The sequence below is a fragment of the Tripterygium wilfordii genome, chromosome 17 (genome assembly GCF_013401445.1).
Source record: "Tripterygium wilfordii isolate XIE 37 chromosome 17, ASM1340144v1, whole genome shotgun sequence".
NCBI lineage: Eukaryota > Viridiplantae > Streptophyta > Magnoliopsida > Celastrales > Celastraceae > Tripterygium > Tripterygium wilfordii.
In genome coordinates this window covers 11,818,139-11,837,957 of record NC_052248.1, presented here as the reverse complement: position 1 = coordinate 11,837,957, position 19,819 = coordinate 11,818,139, and the positions used below count along the sequence as shown (strand labels likewise).

The following is a 19,819-nucleotide window of genomic DNA, read 5'->3' as shown; positions in this document are numbered from 1 at the left end:
AAAATATGTTTCTCATTGGAATCGAACGTTGAGCACATATATACCTAATCCAATCGATTGTTAATCGAACCACTTCTCGTTGAATGAAGCTTTTTAAGTTCTACAAAGTACAAACTGTGTTATATTGCACATTGTTACGACTTATGAGCAAACATTAATTAAATTTTCAAACGTGCATTACTCGATGAGTTAACCAACTAAGATAATCTAAAATTGAAAATTATTCTACTACGCAAATTCTGTCAGATTTTTGACATTTTCGGATTTGATTAAAAAATCTAACAAATCGCCGCTCGGACCTGTTGTACAAGGAAAATTAATTATTAAATTAGGTTATAGAAATCGAGTTGACCCGCCGAACTCGTCCGAGTCGGTAAGTGCGAATTGAGTTGTTGTCTCCTCGAAGTCGAAGGCGGTCATCCACCCATCAAAACCCCCCAATCCCTCCTCTCTCTCTCTCTCTCTCTCTCTCCCCTACTGTCTCTGCAAAATTTTATGTAGAGAGAGAAAACCCAAAAAAAGAAAAAGAAAAAACCAAAATCTGGGAAAGAGAGAGCCTTAAACTTTCTCTCAATCCAAACAGAAGAGAGAGACAACTGAGAATTTCAGAAAATATGTCTCACTTTGTCTTTCAAGCGGCGCAAGTTCCCACCACTGCGAATACGTTGCAATTGAGGCCGAGTTTGCCGCCGATTCCTCAACTCTTTCCGCGTCAGCCGCTCGCCGTCAAGAACTGGAAGAGTCCGACCATCCTCTGCTCGTTATCACCGTCTCCAGCAGTAGACGGGGACTCTGTGTCGACCTTGGAGCGGTGCTTTAGAGCGCAGGCTGCTCCGGTTGATAAAGTTTCGGCTGGTGAGTGGGGTCCGGTTATGAAGGGACAGTACGGTGCGTTTGGCGCCGTCACTCTCGAGAAAGGAAAGCTTGATATGTCGCAGAAGCAAGCCCAGTCTAGTCCTGAGGTATCTTATCCTTTACTTTCTCTTATTTCTAATGAATTACGTTTTCATTTTGGATTAATTACCAGCTGAGAGCTGTAAAAGAGATTATTCAGTCAAGTAAAGAAATATAATTGAGAAGAAATGCCACTTATTTTGCATTTAGTCAATTTCATGGTAACCAGTTTGCATCGAATTTCTCTCTTTTTTGTTAATTTGTTTTGTTTGGGTATCCTAAAGAGAGAGTATGTGAGGGTGTTGAGAGGAATATGGGATTAATCATTTGGAAGGAATTATTCTTCAAAGCTACTTGCTAAGTTGTTATGGTTGCTAGGCTACGGTTTTAAGATACCATCTTTTCATGACCTATTAAGTCTATGAAAATTTTGAGTGAGAATGCTTTGGGATGTTGTAGACTTTCATTGTCTGCTAGTTGTATGTTGGAAATTATGTATCTCCTGTATTAATTAACTGGTATTAGAAGTTAGGTGACAAATAACCTGTGAAATTACAGATAATATAGAGGAACTATGTTTAATATCTAGGTAGTAGTATGTTGTATTTCTAGGTTTTGAAAGGCCGTCCCTGATCAGTAAAGCGTGATTGACCTAATGGCTAATCTTCATGGGGTGTGCTTGAAAACTTGGATAGAGAGAAATAACAGGGCTTTTGGAGAGTGGAAACTGCTTTATGCAACATACTAACAATAAGAACTTGTGGTTTTATACTTTGCTTCTTTGGTGGAGATGAAAAGAGATGGTAGTATGAGAGAGAGGATTTGGAATTTAATTTGACTGTGTACTTCTAGGTACATGTTGGTGCTTTTTTGCTTTTAATACTATTACAGTTCCATCCAAAAAAAAAAAAGAGATTGTTCGTCCATATGAAATAAACATTGATCTTTTGGCAACTTGAAGAAACTTCCATAGGTCTTCCTGCTTTGAAAACTGAAATATGTATTATTTAATGCATGCTGTTTTGTAACAAGAAATGGATTTGGTCACATTCTGATTAAGCTATTCTTGGTTCCAAATAAGTTCGAGGCATAGAATGTAACTGGTTCTCGTTTATCCTAGTCAATGAGATGGAATGTATATAGGGAGATTGCAGTTGTGAGATTGATTTGATGTCTTCAAAGTTCCGCTTGTTGCGTTCTACTGGGCAAGAAGAGAAATCCCACTGATATAATAATGGAAGGCTGTCGATGTCCCGTCTTAAGGATTATACTATCTTGCTGACGTGGAAGATTTTATTCTATAGTGAGATCCTTTGTCTCCCTTTCTTTTCATTCTTGGTATGGAAATTCTTAGTTTTTTTTTTTTTGATAGAGCTGCCGCTAGTGGTTTTTTTGGAGGGTGTTTGTGTGGGTAGAGGTGGGGATGAGGTCCTGCCGTCCTGATCTCCAATCTCAATCTACGCGGAATCGCGGATGATTCTCTGGTTGTTTGTGGGATTGATGCGGACCAGATTATGCTAGCTGTGTTGCTTGGTTTTGAGGCGATTTCTGGTCCCAAGGTGAATTTAGAAAAGAGTCAAATCGCCTCCATGAGTCCCCCTATGGATATGAATGAGCTTGCGGAAATTCTTGGTTGTAGAATTGGTAAATTTCCAATGCATACTTGGACCTGCCCCTAGGATTCAGTTAAAAGACCACTTGTATGTGGAATCCAGTGGTGGAAAGGTTTGCGAAAAAAACCTTTCTGGGTGGAAGAGAAAGCCTCACCTCTCTAAGGCTGGCAGGCTAACTCTTATTAAGAGCGCTTTGTCGAATCTCCCTGTGTATTACATGTCTTTATTTCCTATACCCTCTTCAATCGCAAACAAGCTTGAATCGGTTCAGCGGGATTTCTTATAGGGTGATAGTGAGGATGGAAAGGAGATTCATGTTGTGAATTGGGAGCCCATGGACATAGGGGTTTGGGTGTCATCTCTCTTAGTTTTTTCAATGTGTCTCTTCTTGGGAGATGGCGTTGGAAATTTGCGAGAGACAAAGACCAGCTTTGGAGGAAACTCGTGGTTGCTAAGCCTGGGTTGGTAGGAATGGTGGGCATCAAAGCTTACTAGGGAAGCTCATGGTAGTAGCCTCCGGATTGATATTAAGAAAGGATGGCCTTCCTGGTAGCATCACATTTGTTTCAAGGTTGGAAGTGGTACTGGGATCTGGTTTTGGCATGATAAGTGGATCAATAATATTTCCCTGAAGGTTCCGTTTTCGATCCCTTTCAGGTTGGCCTTCAACAAGGAGGCATTGATCAGTGATATCTCCAATGATGTTTCCTAGCCTCTTTCCTTTCTTAGCCCTCAGGGACTAGGGAGGTTCAGGATTGGGAGATGGATTCTGTTATGGCCTTCTTGAAGATTCTGTATGAGCATCTGCCTAGCCCCAATCATGAGGAGGATACGTTGTGTTGGCTTCTCAATCTAGTCCTTCTATACCAATCATCTAATGGCAAACCGTATTCTGAAATTTGCAGGCCTGCCTTGGAATTATGTGTGGTGTACCTCCTGCCCCGTTAGGGTGTCTTTTTTCTTTTGGGAGGCGTTATGAGTAGAGTACTTACGATTGACAACCTGAAAAGAAGAGGTTATATCTTGCCTAATAGTTGTGCTCTCTGTAAGTCGGAGGAGGAAACGGTTCCTCATCTCTTGCTTCATTGCTCTTGGTCTGGGAATATATATGTGTGGAAATCTGTTGGGTATTAAATGGATTCCGAGTAGCTGTCTGACCTCGGGAGTAGAGGCTTGGCACTTCTTATCCATTGGCAAAAACCAGGAAAAAAGAAATGCTTTTAATCTTCCAGGCTACCTGTTGGTTAATCTGGAAGGAATTGAACTCCAGAATTTTCCTAGACAAGGAGGAGTCCACTTTGGTTTTCGTGGATAGATGGCTTTCCGTTGTTCCAGAAACTAAGTGCTGAGTTAATGTAGTGATCAGTTAGAATCTCTTTTTTTTAGGGTATTATTATGTCTTTCTTTCTGTTTGTGTTAGTCCACTAGTTTTCTATATTATGAATGTTGTGTTTAATAATATATATCTATATTAATTCAATTCTATGGCTTGCCTTGCCTTCACTACACCGCACCCCCATCCGTGGACTATCGATTTTTTGTTTGTTAATCCATTTTCCTTCTTAATTTTTGCTCTTATTGGGTAATTCCCACAAAATTGCAGCTTGCAACCGGGGGAGGCGGTGGAGATATTGGAAAGAAAATTTTTCATGGTGGTGGTGATGGAGGCGATGATGGAGGTGATGATGATGACTACTTTGATGATTTTGATGATGGTGATGAGGGAGATGAGGGTGGACTATTCAGGAGAAGGAAATTTCTTGAAGAGGTTGGAAACTTTGTATATGTGACGAAGAAGATACTTTGATGCACATCTGATGATAAAAGATGCATTAATCCCGTTCACAGGCTGTTAAACTTAGAATTTTCAGACGCACTGTTGATTTTTCTCCCTCTTTTCTATTGTCAGCTTTTTGATCGCAAGTTTGTGGATGCTGTATTGAATGAGTGGCAAAAGACAATGATGGATTTGCCTGCTGGGTTTCGACAAGCTTACGAAATGGTGCGTATTATTCTTATTGTTGATTTGACTGAGAAATATATTGGACATACTGACTGAAATGCTATTGCCTTCAGGGCTTGGTCAGCTCTGCTCAAATGGTGAAGCTTCTTGCAATAAATGCCAGACCCACTACTGCTAGGTTAATATCTAGATCTATCCCTGAGGCAATGTCTAGGGCATTTATTGGCAGGTAATTCGGTTGTCTTCTCCAGCTTTACATCATAGTTATGAACTTATGTCCTGCAAGATTGTAAATGTTGTTTACCCTTGTAATAACTAAATTTCTTTAGATGGCAATTTTCATTAAGATTGAATAGTTGAATTTATTATTGAAAGTCTTTCTATATTACGTCACACAGGATGATTGCAGATCCTGCTTTTCTATATAAGCTTCTGTTGGAGCAGGCTGCTACGATTGGTTACTCTGTTTGGTGGGAGCTTAAAAATCGAAAAGATAGGTATTTGCTTTTCTTCAATTATACAGGGAGAAGAAATGTCCTTTTTCTTTCCAACTTTTTAATGTTTTATACCAACGAGTAAATGCTTTACTGAAATTGTAGGATTAAACAAGAATGGGATCTGGCACTTATCAATGTGCTCACCATGTCGGCATGCAATGCCATTGTCGTTTGGTCACTTGCTCCATGTCGTTCCTACGGAAACACATTCCAGTTTGATTTGCAGAATACATTGCAGAAACTACCAAATAACGTCTTCGAGAAGAGTTATCCACTCAGAGAATTTGATCTACAAAAGAAAGTCCACTCTTTCTTTTACAAGGCTGCAGAGTTGTGTATGGTTGGATTAACGGCAGGAGCAGTGCAAGGCTCTTTGTCAAATTGGTTAGCCAGCAGAAAGAAGGATAAGTAAGCAATCTCTTTCCAGTAAACACAAAAACTGTGTATTTTAAAATATAAAAAAAAAGGAGAAAAAAACTGTCTAATATACTCTGTTTGGCAGGCTCTCAGTGACAGTCCCTAGTGTCAGTACTAATGCACTGGGGTATGGTGCTTTCCTTGGACTTTATGCAAATTTGAGATACCAGCTGCTATGCGGGTTTGATAGAGCAATGATCAACTATTTTGATGTTATCGGGGTGGCACTATTTTTGAGTACTTCTTTGAGGTCTGTTCCTTTTTTGTTTGGATAAAGTTACCTATTTGTGCTTTACATTTACTGATTTTACCAATCAAAATTTTGTTTCATGTTCAACCATACTCAAGAAGGGTTAATATCTTTGATATTCTAGTTAAAGTTGGCTTGGGCTGTACTTTGATATTTAAACTTAATCAAGCACAGCAGTCCAAATTTTCTAAAAACATTACCTGGTTTGTACAATAGTTAGGGAGGCTTCTCACTGTGGCTTCTGTGCTTTCTACGGTTAGTCTGTGTGTGTCATTATAGTTTTCAAGATATGTCTAAATAATTCCCCCTTTTTCATAGTTGTGAGGATTTTCCTCGTCATACTTTAGAATCTAGTGTCTTTTTGGTTGGAAAGTTGTAATGTGACCATAGCATCTGGCCATGCACTCTGCGAAGAAAGATTTGGTTCCAGTACTTAAAAGAGAATTTGATAAAACGGCACAGTTGTTATTTGGACAACATATTTTATTGGGATATGTTATCCTCTGGCCGCTATTTTTCAGTGATTAGGTAAACAGCACAAGACTCCCGTAATGGGCAGGGTCGGGGACAGATAATATGTACACATACCTTACCCCCACATAATATGTGGTGGTGTTGTTTCCAGGTATTAAACCTGTGATCTTTAGGTTGCACCCCTGCAACTCTACTATTGGAGTACTGGCCATATGTTTGCTATTTTTCAGTGATTATCAGTAAAAATATAACATGCACAGAACAATGATCTTTATTGGCTATTTCTTTTTTTTGAACTTTTCCTTGGATTTGTTGCAGGATTCTAAATGTTCAATTAGGAGAGACATCAAGGCGTGCTTGGCTAGGGGTAGAGGCAGACCCTCTGGTTCATTCTGATAACCTTTTGAAGGCATATAACCGGCCCTCTACAGATGTTACTGGATCTTCTCCAAAATGGTTAATATCAAAGAATGCCATTATTTCTGGTCTTGGTCTTCTGGGCATCAAGCAAGGAAATGTTGGTGTTGACGAGGAAGCACCAGCTCCAAAGGCTCGGAGGAAGAGGATTGTCCGGAAGAAGGTGGCAGCTAATTAAACATACTTTAGTTCATGTAATCACCTGCGCTGTCCAATTTTGCCGCCTGAAAGAGCCATGGCATGCCGCATAATCAAAGCCTGAGAAGTAAGAACAGAGCGAATGAAAACTACATCGTCTCTGTGAGTGTAACTTTTGGGGGGGAATTTTTGAATTACTGGACTTTTTTTTGTTCTAATAATCTAATATACTAGTATTCTGACTCTCTCTAATGGGCTAATCGGATATTGATCTGTCATTTTCATTTCATACATAGTGAATTAGAAGATTTTTAAGGAAACTTGCTGTTTTTTTCCTTAATAAAGGCATTGTCTTGAGAGGTATGACTGATAATGGGAGTGTTGAATTTACTTTGTAAATACGTTGTACCGCAAAAGTTCTTCGAACTGTTATGTATTTATCCTCAGCTATTTGATTCAGATTTTTTTGTGGAATTCCTTTTCTTGTGCATTTTCTCCTCCTTTTTTGGCTTTACTGCAGTTCTCTCGATGGGGGTGGGCACTACTTACATGTGTATTTGACATTCATTATAAACACATATGTATGACTCACTTAACATCGAACCCTTCACATTGATATGAATCGACACACATGTAAGACTCACTTAAGATCGAACACTTTAGATTGATATGAATCAGAGGGATACATGAATTATTGATGTATGGGCTTCCATAGAGTTGGGCCCAGCCCAGAAATCATTAGGTAGCATACTGGACCCACATTCCAATATTCCATACTGATAAGTGATAACCCAAGTTCAGTGATTCAGTTGAGTCCCCTTGCCAGGAAGTTGGGAGCAAACCCTACCATTTTCCTATTCCAATCACCACCGTCTACGGCGGCGATAGGGCCAATGAAAAACCACCCAATCCTCTCAACTCTTGAATACTGGCTAGTGAGGCACCCCAAAATCCTTCACTTCTCATGGAACCCAGGTCAGACCACAGGCTCCACCACACTCTTCCTAACCTTCGCCGTCCTAATTTACCTCTCCCTAGCACTCCTCCTCCCCCGAATCCCTCTCCCTTCCCTTGGGTCCCACATCCTCAAACCAATCACAGCCGTCCATTCCCTCACCCTCTTCCTCCTCTCCTTCATCATGTGCCTGGGCTGCACCCTCTCCATCATGACCACTCATGAACCTCGCCACACCATATGCTTCCCTCCCCACACTCCTCCCACTGGGCCACTCTTCTTCTGGGCCTACGTCTTCTACCTCTCCAAGATTCTTGAATTCGTGGACACAATCCTCATCATCCTCGCCAAGTCTTTTCAACGGCTGACGTTCCTCCACGTCTACCACCACGCGACTGTGCTGGTCATGTGTTACCTTTGGTTACAAACGTCACAGTCGTTGTTCCCTGTCGCACTTGTCACGAATTCGTTGGTCCACGTGTTCATGTACTGCTACTATCTGTTGTCGGCGATGGGAATGCGGCCGAAGTGGAAGCGATTGGTGACTGATTGCCAGATTGTGCAGTTCGTGTTTAGCTTCGCCATATCAGGTCGGATGCTGTATTACCATTTTACCGGGTCGGGTTGTTCCGGCATATTGGGTTGGTGCTTCAATGCTGTTTTCAACGCTTCGCTTTTGCTTCTTTTTGTTGACTTTCACGGCAAGAGTTACGCCAAAAGAAGAGCCGTTGACAAAGATAAACGGTCGTGATTTTTCGTTCTTTTTCATTTTATCGATTAATGGAACAGTTGCGATTGATTGCAAATGTAATAAAATCCTGAGTTTTTATCCTGTGTTTCATTCTCAAGTGGATGAGCTGATTATGATGGGCTGACAGGGACATTCATTTCGAATTCAAACCAAAGCCCATCTCTTAAGGTTTTTACTTGAGGAGATAGCTCACCTAGATTTCTTTTTGGATGAATTTTTAACAATGTTGTTAGCAATGTGGGTTGTGGCAGATTTGGGATTGTTGGAATGTTTGGGAATGTGGGTTGTGGCAGATTTGTGATTGTGGGCAAATTGGGCATCTGCATTTCTCCGTCAGAGATGGCGAGGCCACCTTCCATGCTTGAAAATGGCAGAGCAACAGAAGAAAGCCAGCAAGAAGCAGTTGTTAGAGGCATTAGTACTTGGCAGATTTTAGTTCACCGATCATATGCATCTTATTGTATTCGGCTATGGAGTACAAAGAGACTCTCTCAAATTCATAAGCCAGAGACAAAGGTTGTCAATCAGTGTAATACTGATTGTGAGGGAGTACTGAAACAAATCCCACATCGTTAAATACTGCTTAATGTGAACAATTTATAAGGGCTCAGCAATCGATGTTGTAGCGTCGAGCTTAGTAACGCAGGCTTGTGACCCAAGTGGGGACATTAAGGTGTTGGGACATGGTCTAAGCCCATGCAGTCGGGCACACGGCTGGCTCATTACTGGTTTGCCCGTTCCAAGCTAGGAGTTGGCCCATGGGACTCGTGTGAAGACTTGGGTTTCTTGGGCTTTGGAGTGGGAGGGACTGCGTGAGGCTGGTTTCACAGAGCAACGACAACTCCCCTCTCTTGGCAGTGGAAGGATAACAGACCGGTGCCACCTGGGCTTCAATATGGCTACATGAGCTGTGGCTTAATTGGACCAACACTTTTTGAACCCGCAGAAAAGCTAGCCCAGCCCACCTTTTTCAGGCTTCATTAATATGGGCACAAATTACAGATTTTTTTGAGATCCAATTCAAGGAGAAGCTTCGGCTAACCATTGGGCCATTGAAGAGAATCCCTCCCGGGCTGATAATAGAATGTAGAAAAGCCCATTAAAGAGCGGACCAGATTCATCGGGCCATGATGAAGTTTTTCAATATATTTTTAAATTATTTAATTAAACTTACTTAACAAGTTAATATCATAAAATCACCTGACTGTCACGTGACGCACTCTATGTGATTCACAGCTATCCTGCCCAACCTGAACCAGTCGAGTAGAGGCAAGTCTTTCAATGGCCTTATCTTCTTGTGCGCCACGGATCCCAGCCTCTCATTCACTCTCCACAGAGTCCTCATCACTTCCAAACCTCCTCCTCCACTCTCGTTCTCCTCCTCTCACCTTTAACAGTTTTCCGGCCAAACCTTACAACAACGACAGCAGTTGGTACAATCTTAACAACCTCACATCCGATTCAGGTCTTGAGAAATGGAGAGCAAGTGTTTCTTTCTTCCCTGCGATTTTTAACAACAAAGCCAAGAATGCTAAGATTCTCAAGGAAGAGCTTCTTAAGGCTATTGACCCTCTCGATCGCGGCGCTGAGGCCACTCCCGAGGATCAGCAGAATGTCGATCAGGTAATTGGTTCTCTCTTCTCTCTGGTTAGACTGTACAAAGATGAAGGAAGACTCAAAAGGACAAAAAAGAAAAAAATAGCAAAACGCCGTTGCCGGGGATCGAACCCGGGTCACCCGCGTGACAGGCGGGAATACTCACCACTATACTACAACGACGTCTTGGTGGCAAAATGCCCTGTTGCTACTAGATATCTTTTGTAATTATCTATATTTCGAGTTACTAAAAATATGGTCTACATTTTCTTCTTTTTCATTTTTTTTTATATATTTTATTCTTCTTTTGAGTAAACTGTCGTTTTGGTAGTTTTCCAACTCAGTCAAAATGGGTAAATTATCTTTTTGATCATTGTTGTTTTAAATTTCTCAATTTGATCCCCTAACGATGTAATTTTATTCCAGGTATGATAATGTATATGTGAATGTTGTAGACTTGCATTGCTTTTTTCGAGTTGAAATTTCAAAATGCTACCTGAAATGGTTGCACCAAAATTTACGTTTGGTGCACATTTTAAGTAGCATATATATGCTACTCCTTTTTACTTACTTTAATGGTATTTATAATTTATTTAATTTTCTACTGTGGATTATGAAATTTGGTTTGAATAGATTGCTAGCAAACTAGAAGCAGTTACTCCGATTAAGGAGCCACTGAAGTCTGATCTACTTAACGGAAAGTGGGAGCTTATATACACTACCTCAACATCTATTCTGCAAAAGGAGGTAAACTAGAATTCTATTTGATTTAATTTTCACTTCATACTTTCAATGTTTTTATCATGTTGGATAGTTACACATAGGGTTGTCAAAAAAACCCGACCAAAGTGGAATGGTCGTTATAACTTCACTGTTACGAAAACCAATCGGTCATTGGTTTTCACTAATGAAAAAAACCGAACTTTCGGCCCGGAGATGAATATACCAGATAACCAACTATACTGACCAATTGACAGCCCTAGTTACACATCCTCTACTATATATCAACATTACCAAGTAAATTTATTTTTTTTTCCTTGTGTTGTTCTGGACATTCACATTAGCAGCCTAGCAGGGGTGTACTTGAACCAAGCTTTGGCTTGCTTTAGGCTTAGTTGTGAAAATGTGTCTAAGCTCGAGCTTGATTCGAGCCGAGCTTGTCTATCTATTCAAGCTTGCGATCTTGAATTCGAGGTGGTGTATCTATTTGAGCGTGTGTATGTTACTAAGTGAAATTTATAGACATGTAAGACAAGTGTCTTAAGCAAAACATACATGCTAAGTACAGACGTACAGTGATCATGGTAAGTAAAGTACCTTGCTTAGCTTACAAGAAACTTTGACATAGCATATAGAGATTCTCAAGTTCGATATTAGCTTGGGAAAAGTCGAACCCCAACCAAGTCTAATCGAGGAGCTCAAGCTCAGCTCGATTAAAGCTTAGTTAGCACACACTCCCACATCACAGTTCTATCCCCATTTAAATTATGTTAGATATTCTAACATACCATTTTAATGAAGGTAGATTACCAAAAACACAAATCATTCCGAGAGTGGTATACTAAAGGGTTCCAAAGAGGTTCTGTATTAACAAAGTAAAACCAAGATTCTTGCTACTTTCAAATCATTTCAAGTTAAAGTTTGTAAATTCTGTGAATGAAAATGAAAAAAAAGCTTAAATGAAGAAAGAGCCTTATGAAACTGCTGTTGACAGTACATAAACATTTACTCTCGACAAAAGGCTTTTTTCTTCTTGAAAAGTTGCACACATATTAGAAAAGGTAATAAATGAGTGGCTATTCTCTTTGGTTCATTCGTCATCTGGCTCGATGAAATGCTTTGGCAACTAAACATCAACTTAATGGATAGTTTAGATAAAGGTGATGGCATGATATTAGGAATTTTTTTCTTTAAATCTGTATTTGCATCTAAAACAAGAACTGTTAGTGACAATGAAATTCGGTATTACAGAAGCTACACATGACGGCTCAAAATCTATGATGATACAACTTTTTGGTATTACAGAAACTACACATGAAGGTTCAAAATATATGATGATACAACTTACAATGTTCTGTTAGTTAACTAGAACTCATCATATATGCAATAGGTGTTCAAAGTCTTGGTCTGGTTGTTTTTCTTGTTTGGTCTTCCATACTTTTATTTTTGTATCTTTTGCAGAGACCCAAGTTCTTAAGGTCAGTTGCAAACTACCAAGCTATCAATACAGATACACTCAGGGCACAGAATATGGAATCTTGGCCTTTCTTTAACCAGGTAATGATATTTCATTTCTCACTAACTGCTGTATCTTGCATTATTTTTTTCCTCATATTGCGATGATTTGGCTAGTACAATTAGCTCTTCTGGAATCCATAACGACAATAGTTCTTGCATTTTTTTTTCCCGCAATATAGTCATACTGATTTGACTAAAACTATTCTGTTACTTCAGTCTCATACTTTTTGAAATTAGATGTTATAGTTGCTTGCTTTATCTTCATTATACAATGCCCTGCTTGCTATGTGCTTTTGCAAGAGAGATTGATCTATTAAATTGACATTTGTCTTTTGCAGGTGACAGCAGATTTGACACCTCTGAATCCAAGAAAAGTGGCTGTAAAGTTCGATTTTTTCAAAATCGGGGGTCTAGTAAGTTTCATCATCCATTCGCCATTATAGGCCAATGTTTTGGTAGTTTGGCTTACACATTAGTGCTGAGCTGTGCATGATTCTTTTCAGTGTTCATTGCTTAATTTCAACTCATTCATTGTTCTGAATTGGAGGTGGTTCAGCTTTCTTATTTCTATATTCTGGGGGTTGGATATTGAATAGATTTTACGTGTGTTAGTGTACGTAAACTAGTTAGACAATCTACTACGTCTAGTTTCTATAGATATTTGTTCCATGTTTTGGGAAGGGTTTACAGAGTAGCCTAGTTATTGACAATGCATGTTTTATGCTGTCATTGTGGACAGATACCTGTTAAGGCACCCGAAAGAGCTCAAGGAGAATTGGAAATTACGTATTTGGATGAAGAGTTGAGGTGAGTTGATGATTTTCGCGATTTAATGATCGCTCAAGCTTGAAACTTAATATCCAGATACAGGAGCTATATATCATTAAACACATGTGTTCTTCTGATGTTTCCGCAGAATATCCAGAGGCGACAAGGGGAACTTGTTCATCTTGAAAATGGTTGATCCTTCGTATCGAGTTCCTGCCAAAAAGGATTAGGCCTATTGTATCATTTCTTACAATGGTCGTATGTATATTAACTAATTTGTGATTTCCCTTTGTCTTGGTTAGAGGGGTTTTTCACTTGTCTTTGTTTTCTTGGCAAACTCTGTCGAATTGCCTTAGTTTTTGATGTTGTTATGTAAGTAAGCTCTTCAGTCTTCCTTGTGTTGTGCCCAAGAACTCCAAGATAAATATAAACACAAAGAGATACAGATATTTACGTAGTTCGACAATTGCCCACGTCCACGAGTGGTAGAGATTAATCATTTTATCACCAAAGAGATTACAAGAACACGTTCCACTCACAAACCCAAAACCCAAACACAAGTACATGGTATTTGTTCATTGCCAACCAAATCTACATTGCCGATCATATCTCCAAGCATGGTCTTCAAGCATGGCTTCATGTCTTTATCACAAGTATGTGATATTTGGCTTCAAGGCAAAGACAATTAATTGTCTTTGTTTTTTCCAAGCCCACCAAATCAATAGTGTTGTGAGCCAATACTCAACACCCTGTACACATTTATTCATATATGTAAATTGAATTTGTTTTCCCTTGTATGCAAAATCCTCAAGAGGTAATAATGGAAACTCATTCATACTGAAAATGGTGGATCCTTATTCTTTCCTATAGAGTATAGAGTCCCTCTGTAATGTAGCCATTGCTGTCTGTTGCTGGCGCAGATTTAGACAACTCAGAAGATAAAAAATCGATCTTTGCCTTCAAAAGTTCCAAATAATAACAGACTAGTTTAATCTCCCTTATTAAATTCAATTTACCTTGATAGTTGATCTAGAAAAAGATGGTTTGGTAAATACTTTGGCCTTAGTTGATTCTTATTAGAAGCAATATTTTTATGGTCACGTGTTGAATTTTGACCCAATTAACCCTGTTATCGGGTGAGAAAATGTTTGTGAATGCAGACATACGGTTCAAATATATACCTAGGTCGATCAAACTAAACTTATATGTGTCATTCTTGATTAAAAAAAAAACAACAACAACAAAAATGGTTTGGCAACTCATTCTCTCCCTCCATTTTTTTTAATTTTTTGTTTTAACGCTATGACGTCAAGTTTTTGGTTATGGCTTTGTTTGGATTAAAAAATGAAGAGTAATGTAGAGTTAATGGAGAGAGGGTTAAGTGAGAGTACTTGGACAGGATGTAGAGTTAATGAACGTGAGCTACAAAATACCCTTATTAAAATTGAAAATGAGTGAAAAACTTGTAAAGATGATTTTAGAAATATTAAACAAACTTTTCAATCATCTCAAAAATTTTCAAATTTAGGGGTTATAAATGTAGAGTTGAAGAGTTTCGCCCCACTTAACACTCTCTTACAATCCAAATAAAATGAGGTAGAGTTACTCATTCCTCCTTAACTTTCATCTTTAACTCTCTAAAACTTCAATCCAAACAAGCCCTAAGAGGATTTTGTTGTTGGAAGCCAACAAAACGCGAACAGTTTACGGACAAAACGACACAAGCTCACACGCAAGTGTAAACACATTCACGCCTCTCTTTTGCCGGCCCAAAAAATCCGCAAAACAAAACAAATTCGAACTTTCTCTGAAAGAAACAATTAAAAAAATAAAAACGAAACGTTTAAGTTAAACATGTGTTCCTCACTTCCTCTTCCTCCAAGAAGCCAACAGAGCATCAACTTCCTCCCCTTCGTCCATGGCTTCTTCCCTCTCCTCCCTTCTCTCTCACAATTCTCACTCATTCTCGCTTTCAAATACAAACCCTGATTCTAAGCACATCTTCACTCGTCGTCCCCTAACCCTAGCTTTCTGTACGAAGAACGAATCCGACACCACGACCGACACCGACAACGACAACGACAATAAGAACAACAATAAGTTTAAAATTACATCTCCTCCTTCTGTTTCGGAGAAAAGATCGTTTGCCGTGGCCACCGGCGAGCTTTTCCTGGGTTTGGCGTCGAGGATTATAAAATACAGTAATAACAGAAGAATTTCTCGCAATTCGGGGCTCTCTCTGTTAGATAAGGAGACGAATGGTAGGAGTAGTATAAATTTTACTGGAGATGATTACAAGGAGAGAATCGGAAAGGTTATTGAGGACGAGATTGAGCCGGAGGTGATTTGGGAACAGAGGGTTAAGGATATCGAGGCGGAGAAGCAACGGCTGGTTGTTACGAGTCCCGGATTCAGTTTCTCTGCTGCTGGGCTATTGTTTCCTTACCATCTTGGGGTCGCTCAGTGCCTCATTGAGAAGGGTTACATTAAGGTTATTTTCTGGTCTTTCTAATTCCTTGTTGAACTTTTTTTGATTGTTTGTTTCTAAATTGACAAATGTGATTAGAATTTGGGTACTCTGGTTATACTTTAACTTTTTCTTATTTGGGGGTATAGTAATTGGTTCTTGACCGAAACAACTTTCGGAATGTTATAATTGTATGAGTTGGGAGTTCATTTTTCATTTATTTTTTGAGCTTCTTTAGTGTCTGCGCAAAAGTAATTTTGTCATCTTTCTTCTATTTGAAATGTAGTTTATCTCTTTATTCTGCATATCTATGCGGTTTATTCTGAATATATATGCAGGCATTACCATGACAAGGATGTCTTAGTTTATTATAGGCTAGTTAATTTGAGGAATTCGGGCAGCCTAAGATCAACATTTTATGTAGCTTCATATATTTAATCCTTTCATATATACAGTTACTTAATTGAATTGTGAAGTCATCGGCCAGTGGATCCAAGAAAAAAGATTATGAAAGTAGTGGCTCGTGGAATTCTGCTCCTCTGTATTTCTTAGGGGACTCTTAATAGAGTTCCATAAATATGTAACATTGAGAAAAACAGTGTTTTTGATTGAAAACTCTTTAGATTTTTAAATATTTGAACCCAATAGTCTTCCACTCTCCGAAAGACAGCTTTCTCCCCGTCTTTTGTATTATTTATTGATCCTCTCTCCCCCCTTCACAGGAGACGACACCCTTAGCTGGTTCCTCTGCTGGTGCCATTGTTGCGGCAGTCATTGCCTCTGGAGCTAGTATGCAGGAGGCCTTGAGAGCTACTAAAGTACTGGCTGAAGATTGCCGGCTTAAAGGGACTGCATTTCGGCTTGGAGTATGTTTATAATATTTCCATGCATCAATATATTATTTTCTGACTTATCTAGATAGCATATATTATATTTGTTGACAATGGGCAATGGATGTCTATGTTAACATCATTGATCATCACAATGCCTTTGTTCCAAATAGTTTGGGTTCGGCTTCATGAATCTATAATGATGAACCAATATTCTCTACTGGATTTATGGTCACAAGTCTCGGAAAAGTTTGAAGTTTGTTTAATCTAGCTAGATTGATGGTGGTGGATGGCAATGTTCATGGAACATGACATTGTTGGCAAGATATGGATAAAGCATTGCTGACTGAATCTTTTGCAGTGGCAACTAGTGCAAATCAGCAGGGCTTGATAAATCTGAATGCACATGTAAGATATATGTTTAGTCAAACAATATCTTGAAAATGTGACCACTGACCAACCAACATATAGAAGAATGACCAGAATGGTGTTGGATACATCAGTTCATTCTTGCCTTTTACAGTTGCATCAAATCCTTCTGTTGATTTTATTTGGCAGTAAGGATTACTCATTTACCATCTATTGAAAATTTGATTTACTGCAGGGGAATCCAATTTCACTTTCACTATTGTTAAAGAAAACCTGTATATAATGTGTTTAACCATTTTTTATCTAATTTTTTGATTAATGTTAATGTGAAATGTCTTACTGGCTAAAACCAATGAGTGTTGCTTTATTGTTGAAATTTCACATGTTGTATAATTTTTTATTGTGATTCTAGCACCAACCAAAGTTCATAAGATAATTTCAGAAGTACCCCATATTGATTTTTATAGTATTTTTGACAGGCTGTTCTTCGGGATGTTCTTGAAAAGTTTCTGCCAGATGATGTTCATATTAGGTCCAATGGGAGGGTTCGTGGTGAGTAAGATATTTTGATGTATATAGATATTGTGGTGTTTGGTAATAAATGCTCAGTAACAGCCTTGCTCTGATGTGTAAGATTTATGCAAGTATGCTTATAACTATGTCTTGTTTGTATGTTTGTGATTTGATGGGTTAGGACCAATTGCACATTGGGTCATGTCAGAAATGGATATGCCTGAAACTGGAAATGTTACTCAAATAAGTTAAAACATGTTATGTTTTTGGAATCACATTTGCCATGTCTTCAGTTTTGTTTGGTTGCATATAGTACTAGTCATTCTTCTAATTTTATTTGTTGTTACTATTTATAACAATTACAGTCAATATCCTGTGCCCATTCCATCAATCATTCGGTTATGTGAACAGCATCATTGATCTTCTTCCTGTATATTATGTGCAATTGTGCATGATGGATATTCCAATTCTTCCTATTGTTCTGAAATCTTGTCGTCTCAAATTTCTGAGTTAATAAAGTCATCTGCTGACTCATATGCATATTTGCTATAGTTTGCTAGTTGGTGGATCTTTATTTTGCTGTTCAGAGTTTTTTGTCTTCTTTCTAATGTGCTTTCTGGCTTGAAAAGGGTATACACTTCCAAGTTCCAACATAGCTTACTTAACATAGGGAGGCTATACATGGTAGGAGTGCTAGTTAAGTTTTTTGACCATGTGGGCCCTATGAAAGCTACTTCTCATCTAAACTTCAATTTTATCATGATTCTTGTTTAAAATATAATTATCTATGCCTTTTGCATTTTTATTCGCTCCTTTGAAAGACAAAATTATGTCATCAAAGGTTACTTTTCTTTGTAAATAAAAATTAGAGATTTGAATTTTTGTAAGGGCGTCATAAATGCTCATGTATTGGTCTATTTTCTTCCAAAGTGATTTTCGTTTGATCTCAAGACAAGTGGACCCTTCCCTTTTCTCAATTTGATGCTGTGGACTTTACTCTATTGTGCTCATATATTCCTACGATCCTTGTGGGTAAGCAATTCACTTTTTGCCTCTTTTACTATAATCAGTTTTCCCACGCGTACCTGTTGAAAATTCTCATGGTATCGTCCATTATATTGTCTGTGATCTTCGTGAATGCTATTAGAAAGAATTTTCTTGTGATTGTTTTCTCTCTCATCACTACTTACTGCGGTATAAAACATCACAGTTGCTGTAACCCAGATTATGTGGAGACCTAGGGGTTTGTTGGTGGATCAGTTTGACTCCAAGGAAGATCTTATCAATGCAGTTTTTACCTCATCCTTTATTCCAGGGTGAATACTTAATACACTTGTTTACGACGCAATACATGCAATCATTTTACTTTATCCAATGAAGTTGAACTCATAGGCTAATTCAGTGCAGATATCTTGCACCAAGACCAGCCACCATGTTTCGGAATCGACTCTGTATTGACGGGGGCCTGACATTGTTTATGCCACCCACATCTGCTGCTCAGACGGTATTTCTTTGAGATTTTTATTTGAAAGTCCATGTATCCTTGACTTTTGCTTTTCAGACTAATGTTTCATTTGTGCAATATTTTTCCTTATATACTATCCTTTTATAAATTAACAATAAATAGAATTAAATATATTATTTGATTCTATAGGCAAAAAAGTATTATATTAGCAAAACATTGATTAATTGATTTATATTATATCTATTAGTCAGTAAGTGCTACGTTTCTATTTTGAATTGTGGTTTTTGGCAATGTGGAGGTGACTGTAGCGGTTCTTGATTAGGATTTTTGAAATGAGTCAATAGTAGCTCAAGCTTACGCGGCACATAGCGCTGTTGAGAAGATAAATGCATGTGATGAGAAGTTTTCACTTTCTAGGCTCCGAAATTAGTTTGATGAGAGTAGGATATAGAAAACAGTTTTCTATGTTATAAACTGTGTGTGAAATTGAGTGCTAGTTGTTGGTGGGTTAAAAACAACCTCCATTGGAGTTTCATAGGTACAAATATTAGTCTTCAAAATGAAATGATCACTACCTAATTTTTCTGTACAGGTCCGTGTTTGTGCTTTCTCAGCTAGTCGATTGGGCATGCAAGGTATTGGGATAAGTCCGGACTGCAATCCTGAGAATAGAGCTAGCCCAAGAGAGGTAATTCTGTAGTGTTGCAGTTAACTGTCTCTTTATTTAATTTCTTTTGAGGGTGAGATGACGAACGTTTTAATTTGCCTTATTTTCAGCTTTTCAGTTGGGCACTGAATCCAGCAGAGGATCAAGTTCTTGATAGGCTTTTTGAGTTTGGATATTTAGATGCATCCGTATGGGCAGAACAAAACCCGTTGGATAAAGTAGTTGGGGATGATAGTCGGATGGTTGAAAATGGGTATGCATCATAGCGTTTGAGAACAGCAACTATTCCCAGGTTGAAGTAGATTAAGGTCGTGTGGATAAACTCTATAAACTCACGACACTGCTATCTCCTCTCATGATGGGTTGGTCAATTTTTATCTATTGACCAATAACATGGGATGTAAAGGATTGACTGAATTTAAGCTCTCTTATATATACATATATATAACATTGGTTGAAAATTGTAGGTATATGGGAAAGGGTAGCTTCAATTTGTTATGCCAGACTATTTCATCCCTCTTCCTTAGTAATATTCTT

The 19,819-nt window shown here is 38.6% G+C and overlaps 4 protein-coding genes and 1 non-coding gene across 5 annotated transcripts; 4 read left to right on the top strand and 1 right to left on the bottom strand.

Annotated features, from left to right (window-relative positions):
- The first annotated feature begins 392 nt into the window (after nucleotides 1-392).
- Nucleotides 393-7,122, top strand: LOC119983095 (protein RETICULATA-RELATED 1, chloroplastic-like). Its single transcript, XM_038826758.1, has 8 exons — nucleotides 393-962; nucleotides 4,111-4,275; nucleotides 4,417-4,509; nucleotides 4,584-4,699; nucleotides 4,869-4,967; nucleotides 5,070-5,375; nucleotides 5,470-5,634; nucleotides 6,427-7,122. The coding sequence occupies exons 1-8, from the start codon at nucleotides 615-617 to the stop codon at nucleotides 6,701-6,703; spliced, it is 1,569 nt and encodes a 522-aa protein (XP_038682686.1). The 5' UTR covers nucleotides 393-614; the 3' UTR covers nucleotides 6,704-7,122.
- Nucleotides 7,123-7,357: 235 nt separating this feature from the next.
- Nucleotides 7,358-8,453, top strand: LOC119983061 (elongation of fatty acids protein 3-like). The gene has a single exon (XM_038826719.1). It carries the CDS (start codon nucleotides 7,557-7,559, stop codon nucleotides 8,367-8,369), a length of 813 nt encoding a protein of 270 aa, XP_038682647.1. The 5' UTR covers nucleotides 7,358-7,556; the 3' UTR covers nucleotides 8,370-8,453.
- A 1,125-nt stretch (nucleotides 8,454-9,578) lies between these two features.
- On the top strand, nucleotides 9,579-13,428 carry LOC119982123 (probable plastid-lipid-associated protein 4, chloroplastic). Its single transcript, XM_038825331.1, has 6 exons — nucleotides 9,579-9,992; nucleotides 10,599-10,712; nucleotides 12,147-12,242; nucleotides 12,542-12,616; nucleotides 12,943-13,010; nucleotides 13,120-13,428. Exons 1-6 carry the CDS (start codon nucleotides 9,651-9,653, stop codon nucleotides 13,199-13,201), a joined length of 777 nt encoding a protein of 258 aa, XP_038681259.1. The 5' UTR covers nucleotides 9,579-9,650; the 3' UTR covers nucleotides 13,202-13,428.
- Nucleotides 10,077-10,148, bottom strand: TRNAD-GUC. Its single transcript has one exon. It is a non-coding gene; the product is annotated as a tRNA-Asp (tRNA).
- Nucleotides 13,429-14,831: 1,403 nt separating the features above from the next.
- On the top strand, nucleotides 14,832-19,790 carry LOC119981640 (patatin-like phospholipase domain-containing protein 2). Its single transcript, XM_038824714.1, has 7 exons — nucleotides 14,832-15,462; nucleotides 16,161-16,304; nucleotides 17,117-17,189; nucleotides 18,361-18,466; nucleotides 18,558-18,654; nucleotides 19,208-19,303; nucleotides 19,393-19,790. Exons 1-7 carry the CDS (start codon nucleotides 14,890-14,892, stop codon nucleotides 19,546-19,548), a joined length of 1,245 nt encoding a protein of 414 aa, XP_038680642.1. The 5' UTR covers nucleotides 14,832-14,889; the 3' UTR covers nucleotides 19,549-19,790.
- Nucleotides 19,791-19,819: the final 29 nt, after the last annotated feature.